At 43.1% G+C, this 14,425-nt stretch overlaps 1 protein-coding gene across 1 annotated transcript in view; it reads left to right on the forward strand.

Annotated features, from left to right (window-relative positions):
• The window catches only part of LOC135484598 (usherin-like), a 35,575-nt gene that overhangs the window by 13,771 nt on the left and 7,379 nt on the right, over positions 1 to 14,425 (forward strand). The window contains exons 22-49 of the mRNA XM_064766233.1: positions 449 to 580; positions 2,303 to 2,421; positions 2,610 to 2,787; positions 2,929 to 3,206; positions 3,565 to 3,718; positions 3,911 to 4,207; positions 4,443 to 4,637; positions 4,772 to 4,885; positions 4,986 to 5,476; positions 5,746 to 5,893; positions 6,032 to 6,355; positions 6,659 to 6,838; positions 7,005 to 7,155; positions 7,261 to 7,403; positions 7,572 to 7,708; positions 7,821 to 7,956; positions 8,095 to 8,388; positions 8,537 to 8,755; positions 8,888 to 9,082; positions 9,279 to 9,524; positions 9,701 to 9,913; positions 10,130 to 10,332; positions 10,601 to 10,809; positions 11,831 to 12,216; positions 12,412 to 12,966; positions 13,062 to 13,420; positions 13,595 to 13,793; positions 14,150 to 14,257. Of these exons, the coding sequence (XP_064622303.1) occupies positions 449 to 580; positions 2,303 to 2,421; positions 2,610 to 2,787; positions 2,929 to 3,206; positions 3,565 to 3,718; positions 3,911 to 4,207; positions 4,443 to 4,637; positions 4,772 to 4,885; positions 4,986 to 5,476; positions 5,746 to 5,893; positions 6,032 to 6,355; positions 6,659 to 6,838; positions 7,005 to 7,155; positions 7,261 to 7,403; positions 7,572 to 7,708; positions 7,821 to 7,956; positions 8,095 to 8,388; positions 8,537 to 8,755; positions 8,888 to 9,082; positions 9,279 to 9,524; positions 9,701 to 9,913; positions 10,130 to 10,332; positions 10,601 to 10,809; positions 11,831 to 12,216; positions 12,412 to 12,966; positions 13,062 to 13,420; positions 13,595 to 13,793; positions 14,150 to 14,257 (6,363 nt within the window). The remainder of the gene's footprint in view (positions 1 to 448; positions 581 to 2,302; positions 2,422 to 2,609; positions 2,788 to 2,928; positions 3,207 to 3,564; positions 3,719 to 3,910; positions 4,208 to 4,442; positions 4,638 to 4,771; positions 4,886 to 4,985; positions 5,477 to 5,745; positions 5,894 to 6,031; positions 6,356 to 6,658; positions 6,839 to 7,004; positions 7,156 to 7,260; positions 7,404 to 7,571; positions 7,709 to 7,820; positions 7,957 to 8,094; positions 8,389 to 8,536; positions 8,756 to 8,887; positions 9,083 to 9,278; positions 9,525 to 9,700; positions 9,914 to 10,129; positions 10,333 to 10,600; positions 10,810 to 11,830; positions 12,217 to 12,411; positions 12,967 to 13,061; positions 13,421 to 13,594; positions 13,794 to 14,149; positions 14,258 to 14,425) is intronic.

The raw sequence follows: 14,425 nt of genomic DNA on the forward strand, positions 1-14,425 counted from the left end.
TGGGCAATTGTACACTTGTTGTATAACAGGAAAGGTTGTTTGAGGGGGTTAAGTTCTAATCTGCCAGGAAACTGGCTTCCCTATTATGGTTGGTTTTATAAATGCACGAGGGACCCCTTCATCACAGATTAACATTGTCAATGGGCTTATCGTTTTCGACTTTGTTTGATCACTTCTGTAGATTCACATTTTGTCCCAGTCACTTTTACTTAGGTCACAATATCTAAATCACAACGTGTATTTGTGAAGACAATGATTTGGAAACATTTTGAGTTCATTTAGACATTTTTCTCAAATACCTTTACATATATGTATTACTTTTGAAAAGTATGAGAATATGACTGAGAGGTTGAGACGAAAATTTATATTTCTTAAATCAGTTGGTTTTATCGAACCCTTCTCGTTTTGTTGACTTCACTTCCTCTTTTGTTCGGCACTTGTTGTATAGGTTGCGCCACTGCCGTAGAACCAGATCCAAGCAAGGACGGTAACCGCTCTTACGGTGACAACACGTGGCATCGCTTCGTTGCTAGGCGGACCGAGAAGTCGGGAGAAGTTACTGTGGATGACACGTATAGAGGTCAGAGTTCACAACCATCAAGCTTGTGGCATGTGGGTTGCAGAGAAGTAGATGCTAGGTTTCAATTTACGACAAACAGGTCCTGAATTTAACACATTTTTCAGTCTGGGCGGAGAGAACATCAGCAAGCTTGGATATCATCCTCCGTACATCTCTAGTTGGATGTTCTATCTAGGTATATAGGCTTTTTCTTGCCAGTAAGAACCAGCCCAATAACATTTCGTCATTGCACGTGCATTGCAATCAAATTTGCTGGTTAATGCCTCTTTGAAATAGGATGTTAGAAATAGAAGCCTGGCATATACACCTCTACAATGCCTCTGTCAATCTGTTCATGAAATAGCTTGGTGTGGCGTGATGTGATGGTTTGGTGTGGCTGCTATAGTTCCTACTGTTAGCAATGCATGGAGGTGTTGAGGGGAAGACAAGTTTGGGACTTAGACATTTTTGCAGAACTCTTTTCTTCCAGCTGGAAACGCAATAGTTTATTTCTTCTCGATGTTGATGGTATGCTTTAATGTACAATTTTGTTCTTCAAATAATGCATTCTGCATTGGATGCTGTTTGTGTCCCAAACTTGCAAACTCTCAACACTCTTTCTTAAAATGCTTGACTTCCTAAACTTGACTAACCCATTTCGTAAACTCCCAGGATGCATGACCTTCGTACAAACAACTGACGATGAAGGTATGCCATACGCCGATAACCGCTGGCACAATTTGATTATAAAACGTTCTGGAACGTATGCTATGGTTATGGTAGATGGCTTTAAAGGTAGGCCAGATATGGTCTCGATGTTGTCCGAGTCCTGCGCACACTCTGAACAACCTGATAGTTCTCATTAAAGGTCTACACATAAGCATGCCATGCCGCGTACAAGGCCTAACTAGTTGACTTGTTCATGCTGCGTGGTGTGAAATGCTTATGTGGAGATAGCCTTGATGATAATCCAGAAGTTTAGGTACTGTCCTTATCCTTACCCATCTTTATCGAGTGTTTCTTGTTGTCCAACTACCCTTCCAATATCACACCAACCCCCAGCTTTATATCCATAATCCTAATCCCAACTGTCACTAGTGTTTGTCTTAATGTTAAAACCCTAATCCCTGTATCCAATGTTTGTGATTGTCTTATTGGCCCCAAATGCCCTAAATCACCTGAAGTCCATGAAGCTATAGAAAACTGTGTCTACAGCATTTCCAGCTCTTTGTTATGCATGTGTTTTACAGCACATTTTCAGCATTTTGGCTTTCAGCCACTCCCATGTCTGAATTTCCCTTGTTCCCATCCTGCATGAACTTAAATCCTCCATTCCCTAACCCTGCATGCACCCAGGATGCTTAACATTCGTCCAAGTCACAGATGATGAAGGTACCAAGTATGATGACAATTCTTGGCACCAAATTGAAATACGACGAACTGGAACTGTTGCTGTTATACGAAGTGATGGGTGGTACGGAGGTAACAGAATACTGAGACAGATTTCTTCAGTGTCTTTCAGTAGTAACTAGTTGATGTTGCATGTATCACAACAACTTTTGAGCACTGAGTGTTTCATGCTTAACACAACTGTGGAGCTTTGTGCAGTTACTGAATATTGGAATCTTAGTAACACCTTCAAATCATTCCACTATTTGTAGAATCATTGGCTTGTAATGATCTTGGTGCATATCTTCAGTCTGAATTTTGAAAGTCTGACATTGTTGAATTTTCGTTCTCCAGGGACTAAGAACAGTACATGTGCCAAGGGCAGCATGATAGGTATCAGCACTGGCATCTACCTCGGAGGTGTACCCAACGATTTTGAAATCCATCAGGCCCAGCAGAACTCGAGGCTTCAAGTAAGATACTTAAAATTGCCAAATGTTATTTTTGCCAATTTGTAGAAATAGTAACACTATGGTGATCATTTTTGTCCCTTCAATTTTTGTTTTGAGAACAGTCACGCAAAATGTTTTGAAAAAATTCACAAGAAAAATGTCAAATTTCACAGTTTATGGTATCTTACCTCTCATAAATCTGTTTCCAGGTTTTGAACACTGCCTTCCAAGGCTGTTTGAGAGATGTCAAGTTCCTTCAGCAAGTCAGCCCCGCGGATGTTTGGAAGGATCTAGATTTTGCGACCGCTGAAGTTAATGAGCAGGTGCTTCCGAGCTGGGAGGGATGTCCGATCGATCTTCCCAAAGGCGATCATTTCTTAGGGAAGGGTAAGTAGCTTTCACCGAAAGTCATTTTCACATGGGCAACATGCTCAGACAAATGATCTTGTGGTTGCTGTGAAGACAAAGTTCCCAATCCTGGTCATATGTTGATCCTTTTATGATGGATGTTGTTTCTTTTTTGGTTAGGATACGCTGGTTTCAACTCCACAGTGCTACAGTCCGAGGAGACCTATGCAATCCAGATGACAATTCGCACAGAATTCAAAACTGGTCTGTTGCTTTTCGCTCACGGAGCTGTCGGGCACTACACTTACGCCCAGTTAAAGGATGGAAATATAGAGTATGGCGTCCATACACCCACGCTCAAGAGGACCGTCACATACCCCAGCAGCATTGTATCAATCTGTGACGGAGGATGGAGGACCATCAAACTGGACAAACAGCAGGAGAAGTTATCAATTCAGGTCAGTAATAGTTTCCTAACTTCTCAGATTTGAATCTTTATTCTTCAATGTTGTAGACCATGTGTACTTGGTTGGCGTTTCAGTTCCCTGTGACAAACACCAGGTACACTCGTTTGAACAGTACTCTCACAACCTTAATGAACGATGGAGGCCCTCCCTATCTGACATTATATCAGAAAACTAATCATTCAATACGCGTGTTTGATTAGAATCAGTGGGTGCCATTTCACCTGATAGATGGCAGTTGGAGCGTGTTGGGCAGACTATAAGAACCATAGAAGAGACGATTACAGGAACTATGAACAGTCACAGACAACAAAAATTCTGAGAGTTTTCTGATAAACCACTTTTTCTTCAGGTCGATAATGAGAAAGTTGTATCAGAAGGTGACCTGACTGGCTCACTGAAGGCCTTCCACACTGGCATTGTATATGTAGGAGGGATCATGGCTGACTCCCAGGCTTCCAAATTTATCAAAGACAGTGACATATCGAAATTGATCGTTCCAGAAGGTATGACCCTGATCAAATTGACTGATATTTAGTCTCAAATTGCTGGCAGCTGCTAGACCTCCCATTTCTTAGAACTAGTAAATTGTGAGAGATATTTGCAATTGATTAACTTTGTAATACTTTGGGGATCTTTTTGTTGGCTGGAACATATTCTATTACAAAACTACAGGTGAACTTCTCCTTTAATTGCAGGTTTTGGTGGTTGCATGAAAGACAAAATCGTCTTCAGGGATACCGCAGACAATCCCTTCAACATCTCCAAACAGTATGTCCACCTGTTGAACGTCCATCTCGACGGATGTCCCCCGAATATCACCAGCACTGCGCCGTGCCAAGCCAAGAGTACGGTACAGATAACAAATACTACAGCCAACATGACGTATGATGAGGGCCTGGGTGTATTCTCTGACTATATCTACAGAGTGGTGGCTGCAAATAGTCAGGGCAGCACAGCGAGTACATGGGTCAGTGGAAGGACGAAAGAAGGGCGTAAGTGTTACTGAATGGGTCATTTTTAACTCTCGGCTGAAGGGATATTGTCATGGCCGGCAATGTCGTGGTGATATCCCCGAGTACCCAGAAAGACTGTGGCTGATATTTTTATGCAACAGTCCACATTCATATGTGGCCACCAGGGCAAAACGTATTTGTCTTTAAGTAAAAGCCCCTTCTCTGCTGGTCTGCCATCCTTTCTGATCACAAGTTTTGAATTTGATTTTTTCAGCACCTACTGGAATTGTGAAACCTCAGTCAGCTACTGCACTAACTGGCTACATCATCAAGGTGGCATGGACATCTCCCACCGGTAACACAGGTTTGCTGACCAAGTATATCCTGAAGGCTTACGTCACAGACAAACCTGAGGTTGCTCCCGTTATGGCCCCATATCCTCCAAGTATTAATACCGACAGTTATGAGGGTAAGTTCGACGAATATTGTTACATGTACGGTGTTTGCAATTCGCCTTGTGATGATTTCATTGGCATACATTCTACTCCAATTTCAAGTATGTTTTTCACTATTTTAAATAACTAGAGCTAACTTTCATTTTAGGCAACATTACAACTGCTGTTCCTTACACAAACTACACAGTTAAACTTGAGGCCTGTACCAGTGGTGGCTGCACAGAAAGCAAAGATGGGATCATTGTCATTACAAAAGAAGAAGGTAGGAACAATTTTCCTTATATGTCATGTTAATAAAGTAGAAAGTAGTATTTCATCCTATCTTGTCTTGTCTTGCGTTTATTATCCTTTCTATGTTACAGCACCCGAAAATGTATCATCACCAACTGCTGTGATGGTCGGTGCCACCTTCATTGAAGTATCCTGGACGGAACCCTCAAAACCAAATGGAAAAATAACGGGATATTTTCTAAACATGGATGGTCAGTCGATCTACAGTGGAGCTCTGTTGAGTAAAAATGCCACAAATTTGAGAGTCTACACCACCTACAGATTCCAGGTGAAAGCATGCACTGTTATCGGCTGTACGGACGGTCTGTCTGTCCAGTTGACAACAGCAGAGAAAGCGCCGTCGTCAGTGGACCCGCCGACGCTGAGGGTGCAGGGAAAACGTGAAATCAGGGTGGAATGGAAGAGGCCCTTAGAACTGAATGGAAAGTTCCAGCGATATATCCTGTATGTTTCAACCAATTCGAGTTCACTTGGGCCAGTTCAGTATAACAGTAGCGAGGAGTTTTTTGATTACGTCCTTAAGAATCTACTGGCTGGGACCACCTACTACATCAGTTTGTCGGTAAGTGTTGTTCTCATCTCTCATGTCTTTGTTAAGCTACTATAGGGGCTATGAGTGGCATGGCTCAGTGGGGTGAAGTTACCGAGGGCCATGGCTGGCAGAGTCAATAGATGATGTTTGAAATTGACATGACCTGTCACCTGTGAGGTTTTGAGTTTGACTCCCAGGTGGTGCACTTCTTCATGTGATAGAAGGCTACTCTAGAAATGTCCTGGTTGACAAATATCTTTGCTAATGTTACCTTATCTATTGTCATTCACCTGTTGTAGGCATGTACCGGAGGAGGTTGTACAACTAGCAGCCCTAGCAATGCCACGACAGAGGAAGATTCACCCGAAGGGGTCCCTGCTCCTGTAGTTGTCTCTCCCAGTCCGTATGAGCTGATCATCACATGGGGAATACCACAGTATCCGAATGGTAAGATCTTTTGCTTTGAACACAGAAATTGGAGCAGCGTAGTCTTATGGCTAAGTGTGGAACTTTATACAAATGGTAATGTTGATATCCATATGTCTAATGAATTCAATTGAAAACAATAGTTGATTTATTTTCCAGGTGAAATCACCCAGTATGAGGTGTGGCACAATAACGTCAAGGTCTACAACATTTCCGGCCGTGGGGATAGGAAGCACCAGATTGGTGGCCTCCTGCCCTACACTCTCCATATCTTCTTCATCCGAGCATGCACCAGGTTGGGCTGTGGAACTAGCAATGAAACAAAGATACGGACCCAGGAGGCAAAACCTGAGGGTACCATTGGTTTAACATTGAAGGTTAACGATGCGAGGAGTGTAATCGTGTCTTGGACTCAGCCAGCTAAGCCGTACGGTGTGATGAAATATGATGTTTACTTCAGTGGCTTGTTTTATGTTGACCCAGGTGAGCTTCAACTTATAATTGAACTAAATGATTTGGGCAGAATCTTGGGCTACACATAGGTAATGCCTGGTTAGATTCAAAACTTTCAGTGTGAGGGGTAAATTCCTTGTCATCCTTTCACCAGCAATACCAACAAACATTTAACACACATATCATGAAACATGAAGACATGAATACTCTCATCCTGACTCTCATGCATTTGCGTTACCACTATCGAGAGTGATTTAGCGATCTCAAAACATTGAATATCAAGATGTAATGCTATTTGATGACGTTAAAACAGCTAGCGGTATCTTTTTTCAGCAAAATGGAACTACTTGACAACTCAGGCCACAAGAAGTCTCCTGAATACTCTTGAGTTTGGCAAAGACTTCACCATCGATGGCCTGATTCCGTCCTCTACATATGATGTGACTGTGAATGGGTCCAACTCCAAGGGTTACATAATGAGCAACAATAAGAAAGCATCAATGCCGGAAGGATGTAAGTTAAGATGCTGTGGAGTACCACAGGGTGACATTTTTAGTCCAGTGTTTCACTAAAGGTTCATACGCACTCAAGTACATACAATTTATTACCCTATGAACAATATTAAGCGATTTATAGTGAACTTAGTTTGTCAGTGTTGAAATGATATCTGTCTCTTCAGCTCCTGATGGTGTCAAACCCCCGACACTCATCTCCCCTACATCAACATCCCTCAGGATCACGTGGGAACAAGTCGGGAGAGCCAACTCGAATCGGCAGCCATTGTTCCAAGTGGACTTCAGAGAGAAGGTTTCTGGAGCCAAGTCAGAAATGTAAGTGGCCGCTTTTGTGCAGCTCTTTATTGAAGTGAGAAGATATGCTGTATTTTGATAACTGCGTGCTCTACACATGTACTCATACTTCTTCATTTTCTTCAGGCTCTTCCAACAACCGACCACCTCCACCTCCTTCCTGAAGACTGACTTACAAGCCTATAAGGAGTATGAAGTCAGACTTAATGCCAGTAACAGCTTGGGATTCACGCTCGCTGGATGGGTGTCAGGAGTCACCCTTCAAGACAGTAAGTAGAGGACTCAGTATTGGTTGTCAGTCCCTCCGAGTATTGCCAAGTCAAAATCTCTTTTTCATGCCATCAGGTATCATGAAATATTGACAGAACCTGTCACCTGCTTTCCCCAAGGAATATCCTGTTTACCCTAAAAACTAATCACCCTTCTCTCTTTTTTAGAGCCTGGTTCCTTTGACCCACCCATGGTTAGGAATGTAGCTCAGAGACAGCTAGACCTGACCTGGGAACACCCCCTCAAACCTAATGGTGTCATCCTTCACTACAAGATATATGTCAACGATAAAGTCAACGAACAGGTGAGCATGAGTAGCTGGTGTGTTTTGTAGATTTATATGAAGAAACCATTGTGTGGTTTTGGTCAAGGTATTTTCTGAATGAGTGCTTAATAAGCCTTTCATCCCCTCGCAGGTCCCTGGAAACACTACCGTCAAGACGATAGCTGGCCTGACTCCTTACACAGAATACAAATTCATCATTGAAGGGTGTACATCTGCTGGCTGTACCAAAACGTTGGAGTCGCAACCTGCCCGGACACTTACAGCAGGTACGTTCAAAATGTGATAAGTCACTGGGTTACTACACATGAATATTCGTAATTGGAGAAAAATTTGTTTTTGGACTTGGCCTTTAATTGAATTTGATATCGAATTCCAGTATTCTTGATCATCCTGATATTTTCCAGCTCCTGAGGGCATAGCACCCCCAACCATGGACTCACAGACTCCAACCTCAGTCCTTGTGATGTTCACCAAGCCGTCGTTACCCAACGGTGTCATCTCCAAGTACTCCATTGAGCGACAACTGAATGGGACAACATCTGTTATCATCGTGAAGGAGTTTAGACCAAATGACGATCTGAAGATGGTTGATGCAAACAACTTGGCGCCTTACACTGTTTACCAGTACCGAGTGACGGCTACAACTGGTGCTGGAGTTGGAAGGAGCAATTGGGCAGACGTCAGGACTAAACCATCGAGTAGGTTACAAAACATGTGTGCTTTGTTGCTTCATTCTGCATTCTATGTGTAGGATTAGAATAAATACTTTGAGAACTATTGAGGCATGAATTCATCTAATCTAATCAGTATTTCTTTGAATAATTCTATGTCTATGTTCGATTTCAGAGCCAGGTGGTATGAACCCTCCATACGTTGTGGTCCTTGGGGCAGACACCCTGAACATCTCGTGGCAGTTCCCGATCACTCCCAACGGTGCCATCCAGTCCTACATCATCAAACTGCCTGAGCCAAGGCTAGAGGTCAGGGATCCTGCACAGACCAACCTGGTTGTGTCCAAGCTAACACCCTACACTTCTTATAGTGTCACAGTTACGGCATGTACCTGTAAGTACTTTCATCTGTCGCATCATTTGCCTGTTTTGCAGCAGTAGTGGTTGCTGTAGCTATGTTTTGTGTGTTGTAAACAGCCAATCTCTAATCGTATCATCTCTAATCATATTCTTCGTCATCTTTCAGTTGAAGGTGGCTGCAGCGAGAGTGCGCCAACAGTCGTCCGGACCCAAGCCACCAAGCCGTCGGGCATGAAACCACCAGTTGCCCAGTCAATATCTCAAAACCTCATCTCAATCCTGTGGCAGCCTCCAACGAATCCAAATGGACCAAACATCAAATATGAGCTGGCTAGGATGAAGTTGAAGCAACCTCTGGACTGTAAGTTTAATCTGGTATCTTATATCCTGGCTTGTTTCTGGTCTGACGAATTTGTATTCTCTTGGGCTGGTTAGGGAGTGACAAATACTGTTCTTAATGGAGAGGTGTGCTTATGGCAGAGGACAAATTGAATGGAAATGATCAATTTCGGGTTAAAATCCGTGTCTTTATTGAGAGGATGTATCTTTACTTTCAGCATCTGCAGGAGGTTTCGACTCTTGGCAGAGTGTTTACCAAGGCACTGGTACTTACTACGAAAACAAACCGTTGACCATTCTAACAACCTACAAATACAGAGTGACCGTTTTCAATGGGTTTGACAGTCTGATTACCGAGGCGTCTGCTGAAGTGACCACATTTGGAGGAATGCCAACAGTGGCACCAGTTGTCAAGGCCATTGCTATTGACCATATCTCTGTTGGACTGAACTGGACAACACCAAGTAAGTTACTCAGAGGCATGAAAAAAGGAACATGGCATATTCGGTAAAGTGTTTGATCCTAAAGATCAGAGGATGGTTGGGTATTTCCTATGGTGAGAGCAGATGATAGAACTGAAGAACTTTTCAAAAGTGGTTTTCATGAGTGAAAATAATGCTATTATGCATCTATTTTTAAGGTGTGGTTGAACTGCAAGGATATGTGGAAAAATTCAGTGTGGCCATCACAAGTACAAAGGACCAATCCACCAAGACGTACCCAGCAGGGACAAGCACTGCTATTGTCAGCAACCTCCTCCCTAACACAGAATACACATTCGTCATGACGACAATTGTAACAGGAGGTGGTAGCATCAAGAGTGTCGCTGTTAAAGCTGACACAAAGGATGGAAGTAAGTGTCGTGTTTCTGGTTCTTCTCGTTCTTCTGTGCTCACTTAGTTAAACTTTCACGTTGTTTGTTTTTAGGAATGTGGCAGTGGAGATCTGCTTTTGTTCACTATGATTTTCTTGGACCAATGTGGGCTCTGGGAAGACTTCCCCTCGATTCCATGGTCTACCAAACTGAAACAAATGACCATAACTTATGACGTATTTTTACGCTTTACAGCCCCAGTTGGTCTCAATGCCCCAACCCTGACCGTAGTCAGTGACAATTCACTCCGTGTCACCTGGACAGCGCCAAGCAACCCGAACGGAGAGATCACAGCCTATAATATCTACGTAGATGGCGAGAACATTACAACCGGCATGACCGTACCTGGATCATATGCCGTCACTGGTCTGAAACCATACGTGATATATTCTGTGCAGGTGAGTTGATACTGTTGTGAATGTCATTTATAGTGTAGGTTGCAGATTCTGAGTGAGACTAGGATGTTATGTGCCATTTAAAGGTCACAGCAAACACTGTACATGTAAAATGACTTGCCCAAGAACACAAGTGATGTGGTCAGTGTTGGGAAATGAAACCTGCACTATTTGCATCATGAGATGGACCATGTTGCCCTTCCTTGATTAGATAACATTGAAATCTATTTTATTGCTCAGCCTAACATTCTTCTGTTTATTCCTTACATAGGTTGAAGTGTGCACTGTGTACTCATGTTCGAAGAGCAATGCCACTGAGGGTGTGACCAAGGAAGCCATCCCTCAGCTCATCTACAGCCCTACACCTGAGGTGCTCAGTTCCACGGCCATAAAGGTTGTTTGGAGAAAGCCGGGCAAACCTAATGGAATCATCCTCAAGTATGAGATCTGGAGGAAGACAACTGTGCCTTGCTCTACCACGTAAGTTATCGAGAGAAAAAACCCTTTGTGCAGTGCCCCATCCGCTCAGTTGCATGTCCACCGGGGTCGTCTGGTGGTTTCACTTGTTTGGCAAAGTTGCTGCAGCATTTGTTTGATACTGCAGAGTGCCATTGTGGCAGGTGTGCATAATTAATTAAGGCCCTCCTGCTTTTATGATTGCATGACATGTACAGATGACCTGATCTACATCACAACTTTTGCTGAACCCGCCGCCTGGCTCTAACAAGCCAGTTGCTAGCCTGATCAGGTAATCAAGTTGTCAAACACATAATTGGCTATATCTTCAAAATGGATGGAGCTAATTGCATTTAGTTTTCTGTATTGTATAAAGTATTAGGTACACTTTTGAAATCGTCTTACAGCAGAAAATGGCAAAAAACCTTGATATATGACCTTTAAAGTGACATTTGTTGTGAAGCACTTTGAAACAGACCCTCGTCATTTCTGAGAAAATGTTTGGTCTATTTTACAAGATTCTGGTTGTTTACTACTTTCAGGTCAGCTGAACCCCCAGTGGTTACTGATGGGTAAACAGACTTTCAGTTTACTGCTAAAACTTCTAACCAATAATAATTCATTTCAATTTTAACAGAATTAACAGTTTTAGGTTAGTTGCTAACAATTCTAATTAAATAACTGTCATACAGATAACACGTGTGTTAACTCTTTGCCAGCCCAACTCATTCTGAAACAAAACTGTTCTTCACTTAATACCAGATGTTGTGATGGTCCTGTAACAGGAATTTGATTGTTTAGTGTGTTGGTCTTTGGAGCAGATATCAACAAAATGAAAATGATTGGCCAGATGGCCTAATAAAGAAAAAATGTTTCTTTCCATAAGAATTTATCAAAACATATACTCTGAACAATCATTTTGAAAGAAAGGGGGTTGTTCATGTGACCTGCTGGCGCTACCTATGTTTCAGATTATGGCCAGTTAATAACATTCGTGTGGTTATCCTTGATATGTTGTTTTCATCTCTTTCATTTGTCTCCTCAGACCCGCTCCTGACCAGAACACCACCCAAGGGATCTCCAAGTGTACCTACATTGAGTGCGGTGCCAAGGAAGCACTATGTGGTACAACATGTTTCTCCGGCTCGAAGGTCTGCTGCAGTGGCTCCATCTATGATTTAAAACCAGGATATGACTGCTGCGGAACGAGTTATACAAATAAACGTCAGGCAACCACCGACGTCTGCTGCGGAGGGAAGTTCTACACAAAACAAACAGACTATCAGTGTTGTGGTAAAAGTTATGTCAAGGTCGCTCAAGGTCAGATCTGTTGCCCTGATTCAACTCAGGATAGGGTCGATGTGGGATTCGGAGACAGCTGTTGCGGATCGATACCATATGTTAATTCTGGAGCTCAGGTGTGCTGTTTCGGTAAGTTACTATGTTAACATCTTAAATTGGTCTCCTTACTTTATAAGCCATGTGCCTCACGTACCATTCAAAGGTTACCTGTTGAGTCTTTCTGGGAGTCTGTGATATTGCATCAATCAGGAACACGACTTCTCTTTCTAAGTTGTTGGGCAAGCTTTACAAGTGCAAGTAATCATAAAATTCCATGTTTTCCAGGTCAACTCCACGATCGCTATGGCAAGCAATGTTGTGGCAATGCCCTGGTGAAGGATTCTCTCGTCTGCTGCGGGAATTACACAGAAGGAAAGGCGTATGTGCAGAACACGGACTTGACCTGTTGTGGCACGCAGTTTGTGGATAGTAACACCACTACGTGTTGTACATCGAATACGAAAGTTTCAAAGGTGCACACGTACTCCAGTGCCGATGCCCTGCGGAATTCTAATGAGAAGTGCTGTGGTACGGAACGCATCTCCAATGGTCTTAGCTGCTGTAACAATGCCGGATACAACCCAACTCAACAGACATGCGCAGATAAGTCAGACGCTGAATCGGGATGTGGTTACAGTGTCGTTTGTCCAGTTGCGCAAAAAGAGAATGCGTTCTGTGATCGGTGTAACTTTGATAAAACTCAGAAGAGTTGTCAGAGCGTCCCAGGCTTTTATAATCCGATTGTGACTCCGACTTCAGCACCAACTACGTCGCCTACAGAATGTACGCTAGGACCTACCAAAGTTACAATAGCTGATCCAGAGGTGTTGTCTTACACAGGTAAGTTTGGGGGATGGAGGTGGATGAGTAAGCCGAGTTTTGATAAACATTTGCAGCCATTCTTGATACAAATTCTCCCTTACCCTCTGCTTCAGACAAAGACCTCTACCCATACACGAGATATGAATACGCCGTTGTAATAGTGAATGGTGCAGGAAACGGACTGAGCGATTACACCCCAGTGACTACAGCAGAAGATAAACCAGTCGGTGTGAGCCCACCCAAAGCAACAGTAAAACCAGGCCGCTATGACACGATCATCCTGACATGGGACCCGCCAACCAGAGCCAATGGAATCATTAGCAATTATTTGTTATTCCGGGATGGAATTGGTGAGATCTACCGGGGCATCACCATGAGTTATTCAGACAATAATCTGATCTACCCGTACAAGACGTACACATATTACATCCGGGCATGTACTGGAGCAGCCGGATGTACAGACAGTGACAAAGTAAGTCAGGTGCTCGCAGCAGTTGTTGCAGGCAAGAGCATAGAACTTCAGATTCAAGACGATGCCAATTAAGTCCCAGGGATAACCTGTGTGGGGTTTTATTTTTGTCTCGCACACAAAACACTGTTTTTAAAGTTGTCGTCACTAAAATGGCCATGTGCTTGATTATTCTAGGTGACGGTAGCCACTTTGCAGGGACAACCTGAGGGCGTCCATGAGCCTGTGTTGAATGTGGTCAATTCTAGTACCATCCATCTGAAGTGGACCGAGCCTGGCAACCCTAACGGTTTGATACTGAGCTATGTTGTGTACCAGCTCGGATCGGGACAGGTGGTGAATGCTACTGCTGCTATCTTCGAACATGACTTAACTGGTAAGTTAGCTGATAGGATATTTTCTTGGCTCTTGGATTTTCTTTCTTGAGTACCAGAAGTTCCTGTCAGGGCAATTGTCAGAATATCCAAATCAAGTAATCTTCTTTTGAACACCAGAGGGAGTCTGATCAGGCAATTCTAAGGAAAGTTTGTTGAACCAGATATGAGATTCTTCGGTTTCTGAGTGCCCTAGTAGTCAAAATGTCTCTAGTCCTAGTCCAGGCATTGAGTGCCCTCTGGGAACTCTGTGTTCAAAGACTGACCATCAGGTTACTAGACACATGTAGTGGCTGGGCACTAATGTGTTGATGGCTCTGAAACTGATTCTGATGCATGAAGTTATTTGTATTTCCAGGTCTGATACCTAACACAGAATACCAGTTCATATTGCAAGCTTGCTCTGTGGCTGGTTGTACCAATAGCTCAGTGTCAAAGGCGAAAACAAAGCAGGATAAGCCAGAAGGTAGGGTCTTATTGATGGAATGTAAAACTCGCTACCAGTATCTATTTCATCAACTAGACAAGTCAGTAGTAACTGAGTGTTAGTAAAGCGGGGTGGTTTCGTCTACTTAAGGCAGGAGCTGGAGATCATAATTATTTTGTCTTTTGCAAATTTCAAAGTTTATAACTT

The sequence above is a fragment of the Lineus longissimus genome, chromosome 3 (assembly GCF_910592395.1).
Source record: "Lineus longissimus chromosome 3, tnLinLong1.2, whole genome shotgun sequence".
Classification (NCBI taxonomy): Eukaryota; Metazoa; Nemertea; class Pilidiophora; order Heteronemertea; family Lineidae; genus Lineus; species Lineus longissimus.